This window comes from Oryctolagus cuniculus, chromosome 1 (genome assembly GCF_051225735.1).
Source record: "Oryctolagus cuniculus isolate XC-2025 breed Fujian yellow rabbit chromosome 1, ASM5122573v1, whole genome shotgun sequence".
In the NCBI taxonomy this organism is placed as follows: domain Eukaryota; kingdom Metazoa; phylum Chordata; class Mammalia; order Lagomorpha; family Leporidae; genus Oryctolagus; species Oryctolagus cuniculus.
The window spans coordinates 29,894,506-29,917,921 of record NC_142867.1 but is presented as its reverse complement, the minus strand read 5'-3'; the positions used below and the strand labels follow the sequence as shown (position 1 = coordinate 29,917,921).

The following is a 23,416-nucleotide window of genomic DNA, read 5'->3' as shown; positions in this document are numbered from 1 at the left end:
GAGAGTGAATTGAGTGTTTGGCAGCTAGGGCGCAGTCTTTTCATCCTGCTTGCTGCATCCTGGTGATAAGGCTTCAGGAGAGGTTGGGAAGCTGGCTCTGAGGTTTGGCACCTCACCAGGAGCCAGCAGGGGTGGCTTTGTCCGGTTGGAGAGAGAGACTTAGTTTGGCAGAGAGTGTGCGGTAGGCAGGTTGTAGGCTGCCTCCCCAGGCCAGCCCTCTGTGCTGGGTACAGCCTTCTCAAATGGGCTCTTCTCCAAGCCCCCCGTTCATGTGTTGACATCTTGAAGCTCAGTGCTTCAGAATGGGACCTTACTTAGAAAAATGGTTGTTGAAGGGCTGGCTGGCATTGGGGCACAGCAGGTAAAGCTGCCACCTGCGATTGCCAGCATCCCATATGGGCGCTGATTTGTGTCGGTGCTCCACTTCCAATCCAGCTCCCTGCTAGTGCACCTGGGAAAGCAGCGGAATGTGGCCCAAGTCCTTGGACCCTTGCAACCACATGGGCGAAGCTTCTGGCTCCTGGCTTTGACTTGGCCCAGCCCTGACCATTGCAGTCATTTGGGGAGTGAACCAGTAGATGGAGAATCTCGCTCTCTTTCTGTCTCTCCCTCCCTCCCTCTCTTACCCTTTCTTTCCCTCCCTTTATCTATAACTCTGCATTTCAAATAAATAAATAAATATTTTAAAAATTTTAAAATAATATGAGTGTTGCAGATGTCACTAGTTCAGACAAGGTCACACTGGAGTGGGGTATGACCAGTGTCCTTATAACAGGGGAGTTCACACACGGACACAGGCACAGGGAGGTCGCAGGTTCACAGCTGTGAGTGTGAAGGCATAGAGGGGGATCATGCATGTGCGAGCCAAGGACCGTCCTGGATGACTGGTAGACCACCAGGGGCCTGGAGGGAGGCACAGAACAGCTGCCCCTCACAGCTCTCAGGAGGAACCACCCAGCCGGCACCTTTATCTTGGACTCCCAGCCTCCACAACTATGAGACGTAGATGGCTGCAGTATAAGCCGTAGTCATGGTGCTTTGTTCCAGCAGCCCTCGGGGAGTAAAGCAGTGCCTGAGAAGTGCCCCCAGGCAGAGGAAATAAACAACCCTGGGGGTGTGAAACTGCCCTGGGAGAGCCAAGGGGAATGAGGACCAGCAGAGGATGTGACCGGGTTGGGGAATGAGGACCAGCAGAGGATGTGACCGGGTTGGGGTTTGATGCGTTTGGGAATCATAACCCCGGAAGAATCCTGCTCATGTGAGAGGTGCTGGGCCCGTGCCGTGTGAGTGCTGGTGGAGGCAGGCTGGGCTGGTCGGGCCCCTCTCAGCCTGTGTTTCCAGATGTTCGGCGTCTATACCCAGTGCCCAGGAGTCCTCGGCTCTCTTTCCAGCACAGCCTTGGAGCTGGAGTCAGTGGAGTCAGATCCCCTCCCAGTTCCCTGAGCACCATGGCCAAGTGCACCCCCACCTCTGCTTTCTCTTGTGGCAGATGGTTGCCCCTGGGTCTCTTACCATCCAGTCCTAATACCCCAGCCACGCCAGGCAGTGACCAACCTGGATGAACTGCTAGAGGCTGGGCTCCGAGTAAGGACATAACTGACAGAAGACAGAAGTAGGGGTTGCTTTTTGCCCTGTCCTCTCCAGTACACACCTCAAATAAAACCTGGCCATTGGAGAGCTAAGGACGAGGATCCTTATGGATACTTGGGAGAAGGGTTCCCATTTCAAGCCATTACTTTGTGACCTGGGGCTGCTCCAATTTGTTGGCGTTTAGTGTCCTTTCCCTATGGAGTCCACGCTATATTGGCTTCTGTCTTTGCTCTCTCCCTCTGTCCTCTGTGACCTGTAGAGTGGCCAGAGGAAATGTCCTTGTCCCCTGGAGGCTGGGCTGTGTTGGATCAGTGGAAGATTGGCAGAGGTGAGACCAGAGGCTTGTAATGTCCTGGTCACTTGCATTTCAGAGATATATAATGAGGTGAACATAACCTTGAGTAGCCACTGATCCAAGAAAGAGGTGGTGGCTCATGGGAAAGACCTGAACCCAGCTCACAGCCCACAATCCCCCACCAAGGCCAACCTGCAGACCATTGGAAAACCATCCACCTTTTACTGAGATTTTAAGATATGTTTACTATGCAGCCAAAACAGACTGATATTGAACTCTTAGGAACTCCGTGTGCCTGTATGTATTTAACAAGTGTTTACTGAGTGCTGCTAGTTCCTAACCACCATCCCAGGAGACACGGGGACAGTGTTAAGGCTGAAGGTGCAGGCCGGCGCCACGGCTCAATAGGCTAATCCTCCGCCTGCGGCGCTGGCACACCGGGTTCTAGTCCCGGTCGGGGCGCCGGATTCTGTCCCGGTTGCCCCTCTTCCAGGCCAGCTCTCTGCTGTGGCCCGGGAGTGCAGTGGAGGATGGCCCAAGTGCTTGGGCCCTGCACCCGCATGGGAGACCAGGAGAAGCACCTGGCTCCTGGCTTCGGATCAGCGCGGTGCGCAAGCCATTGGAGGGTGAACCAACGGCAAAAAAGAAGACCTTTCTCTCTGTCTCTCTCTCTCACTGTCCACTCTGCCTGTCAAAAAAAAAAAAAAAAAAAAAAAAAAAGGCTGAAGGTGCCATCGTGTGGGAGATCCACCATCATTTTGCTTCGCTATAAAAGGAGCAGTGCCAACCATTAAACCGTGACACACCGTGGATTTTAAGATGCATCCCAATTCCATAATATTAGAATGTGAGCAAGCTGTGCCCCTTAGAACTGAAGGGTTGTCATGGGGACAGGATGAGTGTGGGCTCTGCTCTGATGGGTGCCCCTGGTCATCAGGGAGAAGAATGCATTGCAGGGTGCTCCGGACGTGATTGACAGGGATGCTCTGGGATGCCGTAAGGTGTACATGCTGAAGGCTTCTGGTGAGAGTGATGCTGGAGTTGAAACCGGAAGGACAGGAGGAGCTAAAGGCAGGAGAGGGGAGGGTGGGGGCAGGAGGAGCCTTCTAGCAGGTAGGCAGATCCAGAGAGGAGAAACAGGTGTGCATTAATTTAAAAAGCCATGTGGATGCCTGAGGGTGACTTCAAAGATAAACCAGTGCCAGACAGCAGTGAAAGCAGTAAAAACAGCTTACACTCAGAAATACAGGTGCAATAGAGGAGAGAGATCTTAGTGTAGAACAGGACTCGGTTCCAAGTGCCACAGAGGCAAATGGGAGTTCATAGCCGGGGAGCAGATGGGGGCCAATGGATGCAGAATGGCTGGGAGGAGACATCAGGGGTGCTGAGGTTTGGATACAGCTTGAATGTGTCCTCAGAGTTGGTGTTGGAAGCTGAGTCTGTAGTGTGGTGATGTCAGAGTTGGTGAAACCCTGCAGAGGGGGGCCCAGGGGCAGGACATGTTGCGAGTGCCACCGCACTCAGAAGAGATTGAGTTCCCATGGGACCCAGAGTGAGTTCTCCTGAGAGCAAGTTGTTACAAAAAGGAGCAAGACAGTCGCTTCAGTGCTCTTGCTCTGGCCTCCATCTGGCCCTATGATCCCTCCCCCCAAGATACCATCCCCCACTGTGTGATGCAGCCCATGGTAGGCTGGGGGAGGGGATCCTTACCAGAGGCCAAGCCAGTGGGACCCCCCGACCTCGGGCAGTAAACCTTCAAAACAGTGAGCTAAATCAAACCAGGTGTAGTAACAGAAACAGAAAACAGACTAATATGAGGGGGATTGGAGGACTCGTTAAATCCATCAGGCCGGGGTGACCAGACACCTCACCTGGGGGATAGTGGAGGATGCAGGTCCCACCCAGATACAAGGGGTAAGTAGATGCAGAGGGTGTGAGATCCTAGCTAACCCCAGCAGGCTTCTTGCTAGAATCAGATACAGCAGAGAGGAACACAGAAGCCCAAATGTAGAGCCCAGCTGAGGACAGACTTCAGAAGAACCCAAGTTGCTGTGGCATAGCTGGTAAAGCCTCCGCCTGCAGTACTGGCATCCCATAAGGGTGCTGGTTCGAGACCTGGCTGCTCCACCTCCAATCCAGCTCTCTGCTGATGGCCTAGGAAAGATGTAGAAGATGGCCCAAGTGCTTGGGCCCCTGCACCTGCATGGGAGACCCAGAAGTTGTTCCTGGCTTTGAATCAGCCCAACCCCAGCCATTGCAGCCATTTGGGGAGTGAACCAGTGGATGGAAGACTCCCCCTCCCCCCCAACTCTGTAACTCTGCCTTTCAAATAAAAAATCTTTTCTTTTCTTTTTTTTTTAAGAAGAGCCCAAGCAGAGTTTGGTCAAAGAGAGAACCTTTGTCATGGACAATGAGAGAAGGGCCAGGACAGAAGCTGGGAGGGGTCGGCCCTGTGTGATTGGTGGTCCAGGTATCCACATGAAGGATTTTGCACCTGCTCCTGTGAGCAGAGGAAAGGTGTGGGTGAGACACGTGAGGGCTGTGACAATGCCAACAGATAGGGTAAAGCTGCAGGAAGTGTTCCAGGCCAGAATCACAGAGACTGGGCGACAAACCAGATGAGGGTGGCAGGGACGGGGACAGCCCAGGGCGAGTCACCATGGGATGTGAATTCTGTGGAGCCGGAGGATCTGCTGTGTGGTTTTCCAATTGTGCTTGCTTTTCGCTTGGCTGCTCCAGGCCCTCCCACGAGCCTGGGTAATTGAGGATAAAAGGAGCTTATGGTGTTGGAAGGGACCTTTGCTTTCTGTCGCCAACCGCAGCCAAGTGACCGAGCAGCCAAAGACAGTTTCTAGAGCACTCGGGGAGGGCATGTGATCAGAGAAACTGCCCGTTTTCAGTTTAGTTTTTCAAGTATGGGTGGAAAAGAGCTGCTTTAGAAAAAAAAAAAAAATAAAGGTCTGGGTTTCAGGGATCTGACCGAAAATGCCACAACCTGGAATTTGGTGGGTGGTCAGTGTTTACCCCAGACCTTGTAACCAGTGATGTTAGGGCATCTGTACAGAGGCCTTGGGAAAGAAGCATCAGCCTTTAAGAGTTCATATAGCTTTACTTAGAATGAAACTGCTGGAGGTCCGTTTAACAGGAGGAATGGGAAGCCTTTTTTCCACTTTTAATTTAGGAGTTTGAAAGCCCAGCTGGACTGGGAAAAGCAGAAATGCTGACTTTGTTGGAAGAAACAGAAGGAGGCCGGGAGAGGTTGATTGCTGCCTTTCTATCCCCGTGGGGGTTTCTTCCTAGTAATTGAGTGTTTATATCCCCAAAGCTTCCTTTTTAACTGCTGCAGCAGGAGTGTGAGGATGTCTGAAGTGGCTATCATTTAGAAGCAAATCAGAAGGCTTCTGGTCTGGTGGCCCCTGGTGGTCGTCGGCCGAGCTCTGTCTTCCGAATCCCCCATTCCTGTCTTGGCCAGCTCCCTCCCTCCTCCTCTTCCTTCTCCTGGTCCCTGCCCTCCCTCCTCTGTCGGAAAGGTGCAGTGCAGCCTGGATACCTGCAGAGCTGCCTCCTCCTAGGGCAGATGGACCAAGTCTTGTGACTCCAGGCGTGGGATTGGCTGTCTGTCCACAAGTCTGCCGTGAACGCTGTCAGAGCCCCAGGACCACTGTGTCATGCAAACTTGATTATGCAGGGGACATTTATCTGCCCGTGGACTGACCACCCTATGGCCCGCAATTCTCAGACCTCCACCAATGTCCTTTGAACTCTTGACCATTCCTGATATTCATTCCTTACACTCACTTGTGGAGTGGCTAATATCACGCAGCCCCACCCAGGGACTGGAAGAAGGGCAAAGCCACATCAGATCAAAGTGGCTGACATTTTTGCAAGATGAAAACGTATTACACTGCACTTAATTACTCTACAGCGTGATAAACGCTGTAATAGCGCAGTGAGCAGCCGGCCGTGGGAGCGTGAGACCGGCCAGCGATGACGGTTTTTCCTAGGGGGATGTGGCAAGGCTTCAGAGAAATGAAAGCTCTGCCCAGTCATTCAGGATAAGTAAAAGAGGACCCAGAAATGAACAAGAGGCTGGGCCTCTAGCCAAAGGCAGTGGTATATTCAAAGACAGAGCTTCGGCGAGGCCACAGCAGACTGCATGCATGCATGGGTGTAGGGGCGAGAGATGGCTGTCCGGGTACATTGAGGCTGACTGGTTGAGCGCCCCGCCCCCCAAATGCTCCAGTGGGAAGGTGGAGCCAGAGGAGGAGACACAGGAAAAATGCCATGTTCGCCCCAGGCAAGGAATTCATTGGAGTGGCTTGGTGTCATTGCACACCGTGAGAATTCTGATTATCAGTGAGTCTGCTCTCCTGCCGTCATGATGAGCCTCAGGGAAGGCTACATTCTGTGAGAACCCCTGGATGGCAGTAGCTTGGAAGTGTAGGTGAACGTGGGCTGGACATTCCTGCCTCTGACCTCCAGTGTAGCTAGAAGAGCTTCCTTGGGTCATGCAATCCAGTTGATTCTCTCTTTTCTTGACCTCAGTGTAATGACCCAGCAGTCTAGTGGCCTGTGAAAAGTGGAAAAGTGCTTGCTCTGTGGTGCAAATAGGTCCAGTCTCTATGTCCCCTGAACGCTCCAAGCACCCATTTCTTGCCCCTCCTGGTTTCTCCGTGGAGACCCAGCAGCTCATCAGTCTGTCCTGTCACTCTCTTGAGCCATGAGTTCTTGTCCTTACCATGCGCCCTGCATCATGGGTGTGCCACTCGGGTTCTCCCATTGGCAGAGCACATGACCGGGTACTGAGATGTCCCAGGAATTCCAAGGGAGCTATTCCATTCCACTCCGAAAGCTAATTTTTCAAAGAGGAAAAACAGGAATACACTGTAACTCCTTTTACCATTTCTATCTTGAGAAATGTCACACGAAGCCTGTGTTTAAAATTATGGATCAATTCCCATGCATCCTGGGTGCTGAGGTACAGTAGATATGTAGTGTGAGTTTCTGTGTCCTGAGCAAGCTCCAGGCCACGGGCTCTGCTCATGGTCTCCAGAAAGGGGGTAGCTGTCTGCTCTCAAAGGCCCCTCCCAACCACCCCAACCACTACCAAACCATCAGTGGGCACCTGAGCCCAGGCTGGTCAGTTCACAGGCTGCCCAACAGCAGATCAGAATGTGTCTCCCATACAAAGACATTTCAGAGCCGAGTCGGCCTTGGGATGCCAAGCACATCCTTAGCAGGGATGGGACACAGCCACAGGGAGGCCACAGTTGAGAAGAATTCATAGCAGAGAGTACCGGTCTACCTCGAGGCCAGAGGTGACAACCCGCAGAGAGATGGAGAGAGTATTTGTTTTTGTGCTGACGGCTTCCCTGTATCCCAGGAGGCTGAACAGCTCTGCCTTTCTGTGAGACCTCCTGTGTTCTAAGTGGAAACTTTTCCTTTCGTTTGAACTGATGTGAGTGGGTTGCAAGTTATTATCCAGAGTTATCAGATCCAGTCATTGCTGGAGTTGTGGGAGATGAGTATTGAGTACTTCAAACAGACGGGAATGGCAAGATAGGGAAAGTCCAGAAGACACGGCTCCTTGTGAATCTCTTGGGAGAGCTTCAGGATCCAGTTTCTAGGTTTCTTCTATGATTCTTCCCAACGCTGGGTTCTGCTGCAGAGATGTGACGTGATCCAGGCACATGTGTGTGTTAGGACAGAGGCGAAGCAGTTCTGACAAACAGCCCCCATTGCACAGTGGCTAAGGTAGGACGGAGGTTCTTGTTTAAATGAGATGAAGTCTCCTATGGAAGACCCCAGAGATGAGCAGTGGAGGCCAACAGAGGGCTCCTCCCTCCTCGGCCATTCTTTCCCAGTCTTCAGGACGGAAGGAAGAAGCGGAGGACCAGGACAGGGAGCTGCATGTTTAAGGACGTGGCCCCGGAAGTGGCAGACATCACTTGTCCTCATGATCTAGTGGCGTGGACTTACGCACAAGCCACACCTAGATGCAAGGGAGGCTGAGAAGTGGGCTCTTGGAAACTCCGGAGTTTCTCTTACGTAAATGCACAGAGAGGAAGGGATGAGTGACAGGGATGTATTAGACTTGGTCTCTGCCACAGACTCTTGAACTGGACCAAAGCTTAGTTCCTGCCCAGGGCATGCCCTCTAGGAGTTTTTTTTTCTTTTTCTCTGACTTCCATTGCTGTTCTGTCAGACTAGCGTTTGTTCCCGCAACCTGAGAACGAACACACACTTCTCCTCCTGCGGTTGCCTTTAGTGACCTGGGCCAGAGCTGGCGTGCTGTACAGTGCCAGGAGGGAGAAACCTGCCTGTCAGCGCCAGGGACACGTCCAGCAGTGGCTGTCCCTTGCCTGCACCGCAGATGTCAGGTGGCAGCAGCGCTTCACCTGCTGCCGTCTCCCTTCACAGCCGCGTCGGCCGTCAGCCTGCCTGACCACGACAGCCGGGCTTTCATCTCGACTGTGGAGTGTGATCAAGGTCGCAGCCATTCTTCAGGTGACAGGAGCCTGGCGTGGGCTCCGCTTTGTTCACACAGCTCCTCGGGCCTCAGATTCGGGCCAGTTTGCTTCTCCACCGACGGAGGTTTCATCCTCATTAGCTGGTTGGTCAGGCAGCCTCCCACGTGGCCACAGCCTTTTGTAGATTCTCTCTCATTTTGGCCTGCCAGTGCCTGCCTGGTGCCCTCTGGAAATGAGCCTTATATTTGCGGGGAGAACAGAGTGCGCTCCGTGTCCGGTCTCCAGTCCTGTTGCCTACATCTTGATTGCATCCTCAGCGTGGCAGTTTTAAAGCACATCTCCAGACTCCGTACTCCTGCCGTCCGGAGGTGGCCCCTGGGTCTCCTCTCCTGGAAACCGGGCTAACACTTGGAACTGTGTTGACCCATAGTGTGATGCGACCCCAGTACCTGGGCTATGAGGGCTGCGCAGTACTTCCTTGCTGCCTAGAGCACACTCTCTTGAAAGCCTTGGTCTCCATGAAAACGAGGTGCCCGGAGGCTGCCTTATTTGGAGGAAGTCCAAGCTAGTCTGCTTAGAAAGACCACGGGCAGAGAGAGATGGATGCCTGGGCCGCCCCTGGCAGCGTTGTCCCACTGCTGTTCCATCTTCAGCCTCTGACTGCAGCAGCCTGGGAAGCCACAAAGCAGACTGCCTCTCCCTTCCAGAATCCCTAACCCTTAGAAGCCAGGAGAGAGAATCAAATGTCATCTCTTTAAGCCCTTCAACCTGGGAATGACTTGCTATACTTGCTATACAGCTCATTGCAAGCTCAGTCTAGAAAATCGGCCCTCGCTGCAGGGGGCAGCTCTGGCCCTTCCCTGGACCCCTTGTTTCCCAGGAGAGCATTTGCACAGCCCTTGTGTTCCTAGGCTCTCGGAGGTCCTCGCCCCTGGCGTTGAGCGTGCAGGCCAGGAAGGCTGCTGACCGCTGGGCTCTGGTGTATTGTGACTCAGTTGCACAGAGTTGTTCCTGGTCACCCTACAGTCACATCCCCCAGGTGATGCCCCAGTCCCTCCTCTCCTCAAATGTCATCCACAGAGGCCATGTACAGCGATTCTGACAAGCCGAGCCCAAGTCCCTAACCCACTAGGTCCTCAGATTGAGGTGGGAACCCGAGAGAGCCACCCTTCCCCGGGGGCCAGCTCTGTGCTGCACGTGAGGGAGACAGAGGAGAAAGATGTGAAGAAAGCTTTTAAAATTCCATCTGGCTTCAGGTGCACATTTTAGGAGCAAGCTGATTTCCTGAGGCCTCTCTGTAACCACAGCAAGTCTGTTAGCATATTCATGACATAACACGTCGAGAGCCCAGGCTTTGGGGTAGTCAGATGGCCGCCCTGCCCATCAGTAGCTCTGTGGGTTTGCACTCTGAGCCTCACCAACACAAAGGTGTCCAGGCCTGCCGCCCGCATTGCTGGGAGGAGAACGAGAGCAGGCCACAGCCCCCTTAGCAGGTCCCTTAGGTGTGGGTTCCATTGCCCTGCATTTCCTGCCCAACCAGCGACTGAGACAGCTTCCAGCCTGAGCTGCTGTTTTTCTGGAGAAATACCCAATGCAGAAGAACCAGGTGAATCCTCCACAGTGCCCGGGTCTCTGACAGCTGACAAGCATTTGCTTCTTCCTGCCAACCAGCAAGGAGCCAGGGCTCAGGGTTGGTGCCATCTGGCATCTCGCTTCCTGGCCTAACAGAAATGGAAACGCCAGAGGAACATTGTAGAGTGTGAGCGTTCAGATATAGCAGAGGCGGGAACAAGCCCTCGTCCAGGAAAGCAGGGCTGGGGCTTGCTCAGGAGGGCCTCTGTTCTCTAAGTTGCCTGCTAACTCCTCCAGTTACATCCTTGGAGAACCGTTATTATGGATAAGTAACAGAGGTGAATCTCATATTAGCCTCATTCCTGCAGTGAAAACTGTTGGGGGTGGGGTGGACATAGAAAACACCTGTGCCCAGTAGCTCCTGGCGAATATCAATTGTATTCATTATAGCATAAATGATGAAGATGAGAAATCCACTTGGCTCATGGTCCTGGCGTCGGGAAGTCCAGGAGCGTGACGTCAGCATCTGTTTGGCACCTGGTGAGAGTTCTATGCTGGGCCACAGCATGGCAGAGGGCATCACACAGTAGGACGGAGCTGGGCTAGCTCAGGTCTCTTCTGGCTTAGGTCTCTGCTGATGCCATTGTGGGGATGCCACCCTGTGACCTCATCTAATCCTGATCACCTCCCACAGTGCCAGTTACCACCTCCAAGTACCACCAATGTGTGCATTTAGGGATTAGGTTTTCAACACGTGGACTTTTGGGGATGCATGCCAACTTCCGGACCACAGCAGTAGGAGGCGTTGAACAAGAGGGACCCCCTCATCATGTGGTTCTCTCCCTTTCTGAAGGCTGGCACCAGCTTAAAAGTTACATGCAAATCTTTTTTTTCTTTAAAATTTATTTTTAATCCTTTGAAAGGACACAGTTACAGAGAGGGAGATCTTCCATTCACTGATCAAATTCTCCAAATGGCTGCAAAAGCCAGAGCAATGCCAGGCCAAAGCCAGGAGGCTGGAACTCCATCCGGGTCTCCTACGTGGGTAGCAGGCATCTAAGCTATTGGGCCATCTTCTGCTGATTTCCCAGGGGCGTTGGTAGGGAATTGGATCAGAGGTGGAGCAGCCAGGACTTGAACCAATGCCCATCTGGGTAGCCGGTGTCACTGTGCCACAAAAGCCACATGTAAATCTTGATTCGTTTGAACAAGCAACTTTATTAAGAACAAACACTTGCCTTTAGGTTGCAAGGGGTGTCTTACAGCAGATGCTGTGAAGTAGAACCTGGAAGGAAAAGGAGGGAAAAAAAAAAAAAAAAAAAAAAACAACTGCTGGATCAGTGATCCATTCTGGACGACCACACTTTTTGAGAGAGTTGGGAAAGATGAGTCACCTCAGATTAATTTATGGCGTGTTTTCCATTAGAATTGCAAAATTCTCACAGTCGGAGGGTGTTAAAATATGACTTCACATCATATTAAATACGCACTATATTTAAAGCTAGGATACGAAGTGAAACATGAAGCAAAAACTCAAAAGAACCATACTGATTTGCCGAATTCCAAACTAATCTTGGTGCTTGTCGTCGCTTTTGTCGCCATCGTTGTGACTTAATTGTATTTCATCAATGTATTTTCGATCTGAACCGTACCTAAAGTTTTCAGATCACTCAACTGGAACAAACCCAAAGCATCAGAACACTCCGGCTGAGCTGGAACCGAGCCAGCGTGGTGCAGGGCCCTGGATCCCACCCGGCCGGGCATATGACAGACAGCGTGAAGGCCAGGGCTGCTGAGGTGTCCAGGGTCTGAGGTTCCACTCCGGTGCAAGGGCAGTGTCAGTGCTGGAGGAAAAGCTGCACACAGTGGATTCTCTGCACTGTCAGCCCTTCTGTTCCCAGTCTGGTAGTGCAATTCAGATGATTCCATAAGATATTTATATCCTTGGTGAAAAGATCTGGAGGGTGGAAAAAGAGTGTGATCAGGGTTCTATGGAGACAGAGAGTGATTCAAGGAGAAGACAGTGTGGGTGGCATCAAGGAATGTTGGGAGCTAGAGGAGTTCCCCTGGAGGGCTACTGACAGTGGTGGGAGAAGGTGGGGAACAGAGGGGACATTTAGCGGTGACGTTGGTGAGCTTCGTGATGTTAGGATGGCCGGTGGAGACGTGATTGGCATCTGGTGGATTGGACAAGGGAATTTAATATCCCTCCTCGTGGGTAGCCTTACGAAGAATTGCCCCATGCAGGTCTCAACAGTGCTGGACCAGAGAGGTGTTTAACCAACTTTCTGAGTTTGTAAAGGAGGAAATGGAAGGCCAGGGAGGTGATGTGATTTGCCCAGGGTCATGCAGCTTGGACCTGGCCAGAGTGGGACAGGAGCAGATTCTTCAGACGCTCACACTCAGGCCTGCCTCCGTGATGCTCTTTATTGTGGTGGGGAATAACCTAAGGTGTAGTCAGTAGAAGGGGCAGGTCTTCTGGGTGCAGTCCTGGTGTGCTGCCGGCTGTGCCAAGTGACACAGAGTTCTCAAACAACAGAGAGGGATGAGGAGAGAGAGGACTCACCTTTTGCCAAGTGGAGGCCCTAAACTGAACTCTGCACCCAACTGGAGAGTCTGAGCACTGCTTTAGAAGATCTTAGTCGGTGCGTATTTCACTTTGAGATTTTTCAACAGTTTTATTGAGCTGTAAATCACATATTATATAATTCACCCATTTAAATGTATAATTCAGTGCTTTTTAGTATGTTCGCATGGCTGGACAGCCATCACTCTCTCTAATTTTAGGACGTTTTCTTCACTCGAGAAAGTAGCCCTGCACCCATGAGCAGCCATTGCTCATGAATAGCCTGCAGCCCTCCGTCACCCACTGCCAGTCCATTTTCCGCCTGTTCTAGGTGCTTCCTGTAAGTAGAACCATGTACGAGATGTGGTTGTTATACTTAGCATCCTGTTAAGTTTCACCTTTGGTGTGATATATATCACTTCTTCCTGTCTGTTTCGATAGATTGATTTGAAAGGCAGAGTGACAAAGACGGAGACAGAGAGCTTCCATCCCCTGGCCCATTCCCCAAATGGCCACAATTCCAGCAGAAGCCGGAAGCCTGGAACTCCATCTGGCTCTCCTGCATGGGTGGCAGGGACCGTGTTTGGGCCCCGTTCCACTGCCTTTCCAGGCACATTAGCAGGGAGCTGGATCAGAAGCAGAGGGACCAGGACTTGAACCGGCATTCGTATGGGATGCCAGTGTAGCAGGTGGTAGCTTAACCCACTGCACCACAGTGCTGTCCCCCTTCGTGTCTTTTTGTTGCTGAATAATATTCCAGTTTATTTGTCATCAGTTGGTAGACGTTTGTATTGTTCTTTTTGGCTTTGATGAATCGCACTTCTGTGAACATTGGTGTACGAGTTCTGTATGTGCTGGTGTCCATTTCTCGTGGCTGTGTGCTTAGGAGTGGAGTTGCTGGGTCAGAGGGTAACTGGGTCTAATTCTGAGGAACTGCCAGACATTTTCCAAAGTGGCTGTGTCATTTTACATTCCCACCAACAGTGCATGAGAATTTTGATTTCACCACAGTTGTACCAACACTTTATTAAAATTTTTAAAATTTATTTCAAAGGAAGGGACAGAGACAAAGAAGCAAGTCTTCCATTCTCTGATTCACTTCCCAAATCCTCACAACAGCCAGGGCTAGGCCAGGCTGCAAGAACCTGGAACTCAATCTGGCTCTCTCTTGCGTATGTCAGTTACTCAACTACTTAAGCCATCATCTGCTACCTCCCAGGATGCACACTGGCAGGAAGCTGAACTGAAAGCAGAGTAGCAGGACTTGAGCCAGGGACTGTGCTGTGGGTTGTGTTTGTTCCAAGCAGTGACTTGACTGCTGTGTCACCTACTTCCCCTGGTCTTTTTTTGAAAATACAGCCATCCTGGTGGGGGTGGAATAGTATCTCACTGTGGCTTTGATTTGTATTTTCCTCATTATTAGTACATTGAGCATCTTTTCATGTACTTACTGGGCAGTTTGTATTTTCTTTTGAGAAATATCTATTTAAATCCTTGGCCCATTTTTAAATTGGGTTTTTTATTGATGAAGTGTAAGCGTTCTTTTTAGCATCTCCAAGTCAGTCCCCTATCAGATCTGTGACTTGCAAACGTTTCCTCCCATTTGACGAGTTGTCTTTTCGCTTTCTTTACAGTATCTCTTGCAGCACAGAGGTTTAATTTTCATGCCGTCCAATTCATCTATGTTTGCTTTTGTTGCCTGTGCTTTTGGTGTCACGTCTGATAAACCACTGCCTGTTCCGAAGTGCTGAGGATTTGCACCTGTCTTTTCTTTTAAGCTCTGAGTAGTTTTGGCCCCAAACTATTAGGTCTGTGATCCATCATGGGTTCCTTTTCATGCTGTGCGTTAGGCAGCCCTTGTCTTCCACTTGGGCATCCAGCTGTCCCAGCATCTTTTGTTGAAATTGGATTGTGTCAGCACCCTTGTCAGGTTGGTTGCTAATAAATACAGTACATGCACTCCCCCGGCTGTAGTTCTAGTCTCGGGACAAAGGCATAAGCAGTGTGTGACAGTCCCTTCTTTCTGGAGATTTATGTTCAGTTAGGACAAGCCAAGGAACAGACAGGAAGGGAGCCGAGGCTACGTGATGACGTCACGTTTTTGAAGTGGGCAGGTCCCTTCCTCGTCGCGTGGCCTCATAACGCCATGCACCCCTCTGCAGGTCCTTTGCCAGAATCCAGATTTGCAGCCCATAGAGAGGGCTAGTTGGGGCAGGAGTTGCCGTGCTCAGAACCAGTCGGGAGTGTTCACCATGTTCCAGGCATTTTTCCCAGCACTTCATACATCAGTGTTCCTGCAAACCTTGGGAGAACCACATGAGGTAGCAGCTCCTATCTGCGTGTTGCTGGAGGAGAAATGAAGTGCAGAGATGTTAGTTGCTTTGCCCTAGGCCGCTCAAATAAGTAGATGAAGGGGCCGCGTTGGAACCCAGCAGCCCAGCTGTGTGTGCCAGGCTGTGTGGCTGGCGGGGAGCCCACACTGCCTGCTTTGTCTGAGCGTTTGTTGTCTCCCTAAAGCTCATACATTAAAATCCTAACTGCTGACATGATTTATCAGGAGGTGGGCCTTTCCAGGTTTGGGGTCGGGGGCAGTGAGCAGGTCATGAGGGTGGAACCCTCCCACTAAGTGAGGACACAGTGAGAGGCTCCCCCCATGAACCAGAGAGCGGCCCCCACTAGAGGCTGTCACCAGCACCTTGATCTTGAGCTCGCCAGCCTCAGAACTGTGGGAAATGCATGTGGCTAAGCCGCCCAGTGTATGATGTTTCGTTTCGGCAGCCTGAGCTAAGACACTGACTCTCTTAGCTCACTCTCGGTCCCCACTACCCAGCATGGAGTTGGCACTCCCGAGCCGTTCGTTGAATACACATGTGGTTGAAGTGAATAGATGACTAGAGGAACAATCCAGACAGGATAGCAGCAGCCAAGGGAAGGGGCGGGGGGTGATTTATGGGAGAAAATCAGAGGAGTGAAATCCATAGATAGGATTTGCTTAAGTGAGAGCGATGGCTGAAGGCAGAAGGCGCCCAGGGGAGAGGACTTGCTTTACGTGGTAGTCAGAGGGAGGAGGACGGATCGGGCAGCAGAGCACACAGCCGAGGCTGGAATAGCAATGAGGAGCCATGCGCTGACGTCACAGCCGAGGCTGGGAGTGTGGAAATGCCATCGTGTAAGCGGATACACCCAGCCCGCTCTGCCCCCTCATTTAGAGGGTCTGGCTTTGAGGAGCTGTGGTCTGTAGGGGTCCAGGCAGACCCGCGAAGGGTGAGGGCTCTCCTTGGACCCGGTGAGACGGCGATGGCTCCAGGGAGCGGGTGCTGTGTATGTATCAGATTCTCGTTCTGGAAACAGTTGGCTGGCCGTGGGATTCCGAAGTGGTGTCTCAGAAGAGCAGGTTTGCAGAAGCGCTCAGGCAGGCAGAGCAGATTCTGTAAACAAGGAGAGCTGATGGGCTCTCTGGGGAGACGGATGCCAGGGATTTTTGGCCTCTTTGTAGCAGATAAGCCCAAAAGATCACCTCCAGCTTGCAGAGGACCAATCCAGACAGACCTGGGCTGTGCCCAGGTGAGGGAGCAGACAAAGCCGGGAGGCCCCATTTCTCACAAACGCAGTGCCTTCCAGCTGCAAACTCATGGAAAGAGAGAGAGAGAGAGAGGTCATGGATGCTGCTGTGTCCCAGGCACCAATGCAAGCTCTTAACTGCCGTCTTCTAAAGACAGGAGCCCCGCCCACTAGCAGCTTACCGTTTGGTTTAGGTGAGCAGGTGGGCAAGTAGAAAGCGACAGCTAAGGGCTGTGCTGCATGCCCCAGAGAGGAAGCGAGGGATGAGCATCAGCAGTAGCTATACAGAATCCCGGTAGTCAGGACATAGAGGCCCAGTGTCGGGGAGACAATGGAAAGGGCTCTTGCCGTACACATGAGAATTAGGGACTGATGAGGTGACCTCCAGAAGCCTCGGTTTACTCATCTGAAAAACGGGAATAAGACCTAGCTTCTCATTTATTGTCACTATCAGTTAAGTTAGCAAAGAGCTTCGTGCAGGGTCTGCAGGAAACACTGTGTAATAGTGGTCGCTGTTGCCCCTGGTTGCGGTGGTTTCTGCAGGTATCACTAGTATCCAGCGGGCACTGTGGTGCTGGGAAAGCAAGACAAATGAGATCAGCGCTAGCTCGAGCCGCCAGCATGGCCTGCAGCCTAGGGAGGGAGATGAGCGTGGGAGCGAGTGGCAGCTGTCCAATAGCTCACTCCCTTTTCGGTTCACTCCCTGTCCCCTGATAGAAAGCACAGTACATGGGGCCGATGTTGGGCACAGGCATTAAGATGCAGCCTGGGATGCCTGCATCCCATGTTGCTGTGCCTGGGTTCAAGGCCCAGCTCTGCTCCTGACTCCCGCTTCCTGCTAATGTGCACCGTGGGAGGAGGCAAGGAGAGCTCAGCTACTTAGCTCCCTGCCACCTCTTGGGGAGACCTGGATTGAGTTCCTTCTCATGCCTTCAGCCTGGCTCAGCCCTGGCTGTTGCAGGCATTTGAGTAGTGAACCAGTACATGGAAGACGGATATCTTTCTCTCTCTCTCCCTCCCCTTTCAAATAAAATAAATTAAAAATAAAAGTGTGGTTGGTAGAAAACACTCAGGAGATGGTGTGGCATCCTTTAAGCGTCAGTGCGTGCTTTTGAATGCAGTGTGGTCTGTGCAGCACGGGAGTGGACCCCAGCCTGTGGCGGCTGATGGGTCAGGCACAGCTTCCTCCTGCAAGGTAGGGTCAGCTTTGCTCTCCCTGTTTCTCTTTTGTCCTGGGAGCGATGGGCTACCCCTGGCCTAGCTTTCTGAGGTGGTGTCAGGGACAGAAGCCCCAAGGCCAGCTGTGGAAGCTTCCTGTCGGCTTCCACTCACATCACATCCTGCTGTCCCACTGACCAGAGCAAGTCCCGGGGCCAAGTCTCAGATCGATGCGGTGGGGAAATGCGCTCTGCCTGTGGTGAGAGGCTACGAGGAGGCGGCTCGGGCAGGCGAAAGGCTGGGGGTATCAGTGGCTGTGGTAGTGTCATGCATCCCTCCCAGTGGCATTTGGCACAGGAGGAGGCCTCAGCCGCAAACACCTGCCCCTTGGCCTGGCAGAGTGTTGCTGTCCAAGAGGCCAGCCAGGCTGCAGGACAGCGCCGTCCCTCTTGCCTCCTGGGCAGGAGGCTTGTGCCAACCACCCAGACTCCCAGAGGCCTCCCGCGGCCGTCCAGTCGAACTCCGGCTCAAGCCAGTGCTGCCTTTTATTGAGTCTGCTTCTGACTCATTATTTACATAGACCGTAAAATAAAGCTTAACTCAAAATTACCGTAAGGCAGCGCATCCGAGTGGAGCCGGCAGCTGGACTTTCACAGCTGAGAGCAGACTAAATACAAGCGGGAGGGAGCGAGAGCGAGCTGCAAATAAAATGTCAGAGAATGCTTGATTATATAACGGCTCCGCGTCTGCCTGCGTAATTGTCAGAAGTGGCTGATGGTGGCAGCTGGCAGAGGGGGCTGGTCTGCACTCCGTTTATGTGTTTATCTGGTGCCTGTCACCGTGATGGCTACACTCCCTGTTGATCACCGATGCATTTTACCTTATTCCTCCTGTTCCTGGGCTCTGACTGTATCACTCTCACTGGCGCCGCTCAAACAGGGAGCCTGCTGAATCAGAGGCAAAGGCGTGGGGGTTTGGAGGCTGGCATTGTGGCACAGCGGGTGAGGCCACTGCTTGCAGTGCTGGCATCCCGTATGGGAGCGCCGATTCGAGTGCCGGCTGCTCTGCTTCCCAGCCATCTCTTTGGTAATATGCCTGGGAAAGCAGTGGAGGGCGACCTAAGTATTTGGGCCCCTGCTACTCACACAGGACACCCGGAAGAAGTTCCTGGCTCCTGGTGGCAGGCTGGCCAGGACCCAGTTGTTGTAACCATCCGGGGAGTGAACCAGTGGATGGAAGATGGGGAGCAGAGCCAGGACTTGAACTCAGGCACTCTGATAGGGGACATGGGCATCTCATCTGCCAGGCCACACGCTGCCTGGCCCTTCATATTTTTGACCACAGCAGTTAGCCATTGTCGATTTGTCTATTTTTAGTCTCTAGCCTGGCCTGCACAGGTCTTGTTTGGTTCTCCCAGGTGTACCTGGGTCCTGGTACACACAGAGAGCTGTGGAGCATGGGCTCTGGGTTCAAATCCCAGCCCCGCCCCTTACTGTGGTCTGTGTGACTTCCTCCTCTGCCCTGCCTTGGGCTGTTAGATGGGCTTCATTAACTGATGCATAGAATGCTGTGGGTGCTGTCTGATGCACGGTGCGCCCTAGGTGGGAGTCAGCCGCTCTTACTGTCATCATTAGCAAGAAGGCTATTATTAGCAGATTGTAGGTCTGTGACTGCTGTGTGTGCAGTGCATGGCGAATGAATCCCTAAATGTGGTTGGGAAACAGGCCGCATAGACCTCTCCCCCACGGTCCCCGATCTCTCCCCTAATCCAGCTCCCTGTACAAGTGTTCCACCCAGCAGTGACATGGCTTTCTCTGGTCCTAGGCCAGTCCCCACTCCTGGGCACCCAACCATCCAGACCCTTGACTGCTGGGTAAAGGCAAGATTTGGGAGACCACGTATGGTGATTCTGTAGCCCTGTTGGGCAGAGTGCTTTTGCCGGTGGAGGATGGTGTTTTCCTGCCCTGCCGTGGGCCGAGTGATTCCAGGCCATGTGGATAGTGTGACTGCTGGGCTCCGAAGCCCTGCTGCATCCTCTCTGGCAGCCCCACCCCACGCCATCCATACTCCAGGGCCGCTCTCCTTGGGAAGCAACTGACAGCAGCGCTGAACTGTGTCGCGGCCCACACAGGACCCAGCAAGGCTGATGTGGGCTGCCCTGGAGCCGAGTCAGCGTGCGCGCCGGGATCCGTGCCGGTGATGCTTCCTTCTGCCCTTCCCATGCACTCACGTTCAGAGGGCCCAGCCTGCGCTCCGCTTTCCCCGTCGCCAGCAGCCAGCCCCCCAGCAGCCCCCAGCGAGCACTGGTCCTCCACGCTACCCTCCATTCCGCTCTGCCCCTGTCTCCTGCGGACCCCACTGCCTGCTCCCTGCATCTGCCTCTGTGGGCCTCGAAAGGCGCCGCATCCCCCTGCAGTTCCGGGGTGTACGTCTGCTCATGGGGCACCATTGGCCTTCTCCGACCCCGTGCCCTGTTCCTGACAACCGAGCTGACACCCGCTGAGAGCAGAGCTGCTTCTCTCCAGGGTGATCACCCAGGGCGAGCACAAGGGTCAGATCTCTCATTGAAGAGAGGAAGTTACTGCAAAGACCCCTGCTGACCCCCACCTCTTAGCTGCTGGAGGTTTGGGAGGAAGGGGGAGGGGCTGGCCCTTGCTGCCTCAGGAACAAGATAGGGGGCCCCAGAGCAGCTTTTGGCTGTGACTTTGCAGCAGCGAGGTTTGGTGGTGCTAGGGCTGCCCACCAGGGCAGTGGATCTTGCTGGGGTTTTCCAGTGGAAGTTCATTCACGTATCCTGTAACGTGCTGTTGGGTGGTCTAAGTGGCCCTTTATTTTTAGTCTCCAAGAACTCCGTACTTGGTGTCAGTTGGGATTTAATTTCCTTTGAAGCCAGAGCAATGTGAAGCTATAGTCTGCAAAGGAGCCCTGTTACAAGACCAGTGGGTGTCTTGAATGGCAGTAACATGCCCCTGCCTAGCCATCCTGAGGTTCAGCCTGCTGCCCAGGGAGCTCGACTTCATAAACAGAATTGTACAGCATCAGCCTGCAGGAAAATTCACCAAAACGCTAGCATGGTCATCCCCTGGTGCTGGGTCGTTGAGATTTCATGTCTAATTCCTTACCTTTTCCATTTTTTTTTTACACTGAGCACATTACTTTCATGTTTTACAAAAGAAAGATGCACATAAAAACATAAGTAATACCCATACTCCTGACCACTTGATCTTGAGATCTTACAATAGGAGATTAGAAAATGACAGTTAGAAGCTACCAATGCCTGCAGTGCTGGCATCCCATACCAAAGCACCAGCACCAGTTCCAGTTCCAGGCGCTCCACTTCTATCCAGCTCCCTGCTAATGGCCTGGGAAAAGCAGCAAAAGATGGCCCAAGTGCTTGGAGCCCTGACACCCACATGGGAGACCCAGATGGAGTTCCAGGCTCCTGGCTTCCACCTGGCCATTGTGGCCATTTGGGGAGTAAACCAGCAGTTGAAAAAATGCTAGTAGCAGTACAATTACAATATAAGTTAATGAACTTGGGTGGAGTTCCTACCATCTGTGAGCCGCCATGCTCAGTTCTTTGGTAGGCGACCTCATAATTTACTCCTCATCCTACACCATTCACTCTGTCCTGATCTTCCTTTGTCGATTAACTTGCAGAAGGAACCAACTCAAGGTCACAGTGCTGGGAAGAATTTGCCCTTGACTGCAAAGCTCATGCTGTGGACCTCTGCTCAGTGAGCTGGTGTTCTCCTGCAGGTGTCCAGAGAGGTGCAGTTGCCTTCCTTGGGTCAAAGTTCTGCTCGGTGGTGGTTTTGGCTCTTGCAAAGGGATGTGTTGGGAATTTCTCCAACTGTTGGCGCAGAGCAGAGTTGAAGGAGGCAGGAGCTGCCACATGCCCTCTCACCTGCATCTTCAGGCAGCCAGCAGGCTCATCACTCAATTCTTGTGTGCTGATGGCAGTTGTGTGTGTGTGTGTGTGTGTGTGTATGTGTGTGTTTAAGAAATGTAGAGCAATTATATGGCTTGCAATTAATGAGGATTGAAGGATGGAGAATTAATTTCATGTTTGTTTGTAGTACAGTGTCTAGGCAGTTAATCAGCATCTGTATAAGTACCTATCCTGAGGGGTGGGGCCCGGTGAGGTGGCTGCTCCGCCTCCCGTTAGCTGGAGAAGGTTGGCCCATCTCACACCTTCCCCTGCAACTTCCTCTGCCCAGCTCTGTGCTGGGGGCTTTGACAAAAGAAAATTACTGCACTGCTATGCACAAATCTCCCTCTGGGGCTTGCAGGCAGAGCTATCAGAGGGCCCTTAACAAAGGGCCCTAGAAGCTCCTGGACCAGTGGAATTGAACTTGATCCTTGGAGCAGGAACAGCCTAAAGGGAGAGGTACGATCAACTTTCCACCTAGATAAAGCACTCCGGCTGACTTAAAGCAGCCCTGGCCTCCAAGGTTACTAGGGAGACACCTGGCGGGGAGGCTGGCTTGGTGGTGCTAGTGCAGGAGGGTGGTGGTTGGCCCTGTCAGGTGGAGGGAAGTGTGCTCTTTGCAGAGGTGTGAGGGCGCCACACTGAAGTGGCAGAGAGGCACTGGCCCTGGGAGAGCTGGCTCCTGTCTCTAGCTTGAGACACCTAAGGGACCTTCCCAGGTCAGAGTCCTGCTCAGCCATGAGGAGGGTAGTTTAGAGGAGCACGTGGCATTAGCTCTCTGCCTGCCTCCAGGCAGAGCAGTTGTACCGCTCTGTCTCCTCTAAAATGAGGACGTGATAACATCCCAAGTAGCGGGCTTGCCTGGATCCATGTGGCAGGCGTCGCTGGGGGAGGCTGCTGTGAGCCAGAACTGGTAGGTGAGTGGTCTGGGACTTCTGGCAGACCACCCCTGAGCCCTCATTTCCCACCTGCTCTGTACCCCTGGAGGCCCCTCGCAAAGCTGATCAAGGAGCCAGGAATGGCTGCTTTGCCATCGTCTGGCGCCGGGGAGGTGAGCCAGCCTCAAATCACAGTGTGCTGGGGACTCCACAGGGAGTGCTGGGCCCAGACCTTGCCGAGTTGCCTTTGTGCCGGCTCCCTGCTCAGGAGCTACAGGGATGACGCAGGCTGCCGTAAGGAGCCCCTGTGGGCATGCAGGAGGAGCTGAAGTTGGGGAACTTTATGGAGAGAGCAGCTGGGGCCCACAGGGCCCAGGCGCAAAATGGCCCTCACTGGGTTAGCAGCAGTAAGGAAGGCCTCTCTGCACTCCCAGACCTGCCTGGAATGTTCTTCCCTCCAAAATCCACCTGCCCCACTGGGTTCTTCTCAGTGACCACCTTCCCTGACCTCTGCCGTCAAGCTGCGTCTTCTGCCTTCCCTGCCTTTGTGCTCCCTGTAGCATTGGTCACCATGTGGTCCTTCCATTCCTTCTTGTTTGTCTCCCCTGTAAAATAGAAGCCCCAGCAGGGAGCCTGTCCATTCCCTTCACTGCTCTCCACGGCGTCCTCACCCCGCAGTGCAGTGCCTACGGTTCAGGAGGTGTGGCGCGCATAGCCATGGAATGGAGAGTGGTAATGGCTTTTGCGCCCCGAGAGCCTATGCTCATCGTTCAGAGAGGTTAAAACAGATGATGTGACTGCTACAAGGGTACTTCAAAAAGTGTTTAGAAAATGAAATTACAGGGCCCAGTATTGGGGCTCAGTATGTTAGGCCACCACGTGGCACACCAGCATCTCATATTGGAGCACCTCTTTGTGTCCCAGCCACTCCACTTCTCATCCAGCTCCCTGCTAAAGTGCCTGAGAAGCAGCAGATGATGGTTCAGGTGCTTGAGTTCCTGCCACTCAAGCAGGAGAAAAGGGTGTGGCTTCTGGCTCCTGGTTTCATCTTGGCCCAGCCCCAGCTATTGTGGGCCTTTGGGGAGCAAAGCAGCAGATGGAAGATCAGTCAACCAATCTTATCTATCCACCCCTCTCTTTCATTCTGCCATTTAATTTATTAATTAGTTAATTTATTTTTTAAAAGTTGCAGGGTACGGAGCCGGCGCCATGGCTCAATAGGCTAATCCTCCACCTTGCGGCGCCGGCACACCGGGTTCTAGTCCCGGTCGGGGCGCCGGATTCTGTCCCGGTTGCCCCTCTTCCAGGCCAGCTCTCTGCTATGGCCAGGGAGTGCAGTGGAGGATGGCCCAGGTGCTTGGGCCCTGCACCCCATGGGAGACCAGGAAAAAGCAC

The 23,416-nt window shown here is 52.9% G+C and overlaps 1 protein-coding gene and 1 long non-coding RNA gene across 9 annotated transcripts in view; one reads left to right on the top strand and one right to left on the bottom strand.

Moving 5' to 3' along the window:
* Nucleotides 1-23,416, top strand: part of LDLRAD3 (low density lipoprotein receptor class A domain containing 3) — a 259,920-nt gene that overhangs the window by 148,779 nt on the left and 87,725 nt on the right. The window contains exon 5 of one of the 8 annotated variants that reach the window (XM_089309644.1): nucleotides 436-21,462. The exons of the other annotated variants lie outside the window; for them this stretch is intronic. Coding sequence (XP_089165770.1) covers nucleotides 436-446 — 11 coding nt within the window. The 3' untranslated portion in view covers nucleotides 447-21,462. Of the gene's footprint in view, nucleotides 1-435; nucleotides 21,463-23,416 lie in introns of those variants that run through there. 8 annotated transcript variants of the gene reach the window in all.
* Nucleotides 4,223-23,416, bottom strand: part of LOC149128331 (uncharacterized) — a 24,932-nt gene continuing 5,738 nt past the window's right edge. Inside the window, exon 2 of the long non-coding RNA XR_016217756.1 lies at nucleotides 4,223-23,416. This is a non-coding gene — a long non-coding RNA (uncharacterized LOC149128331).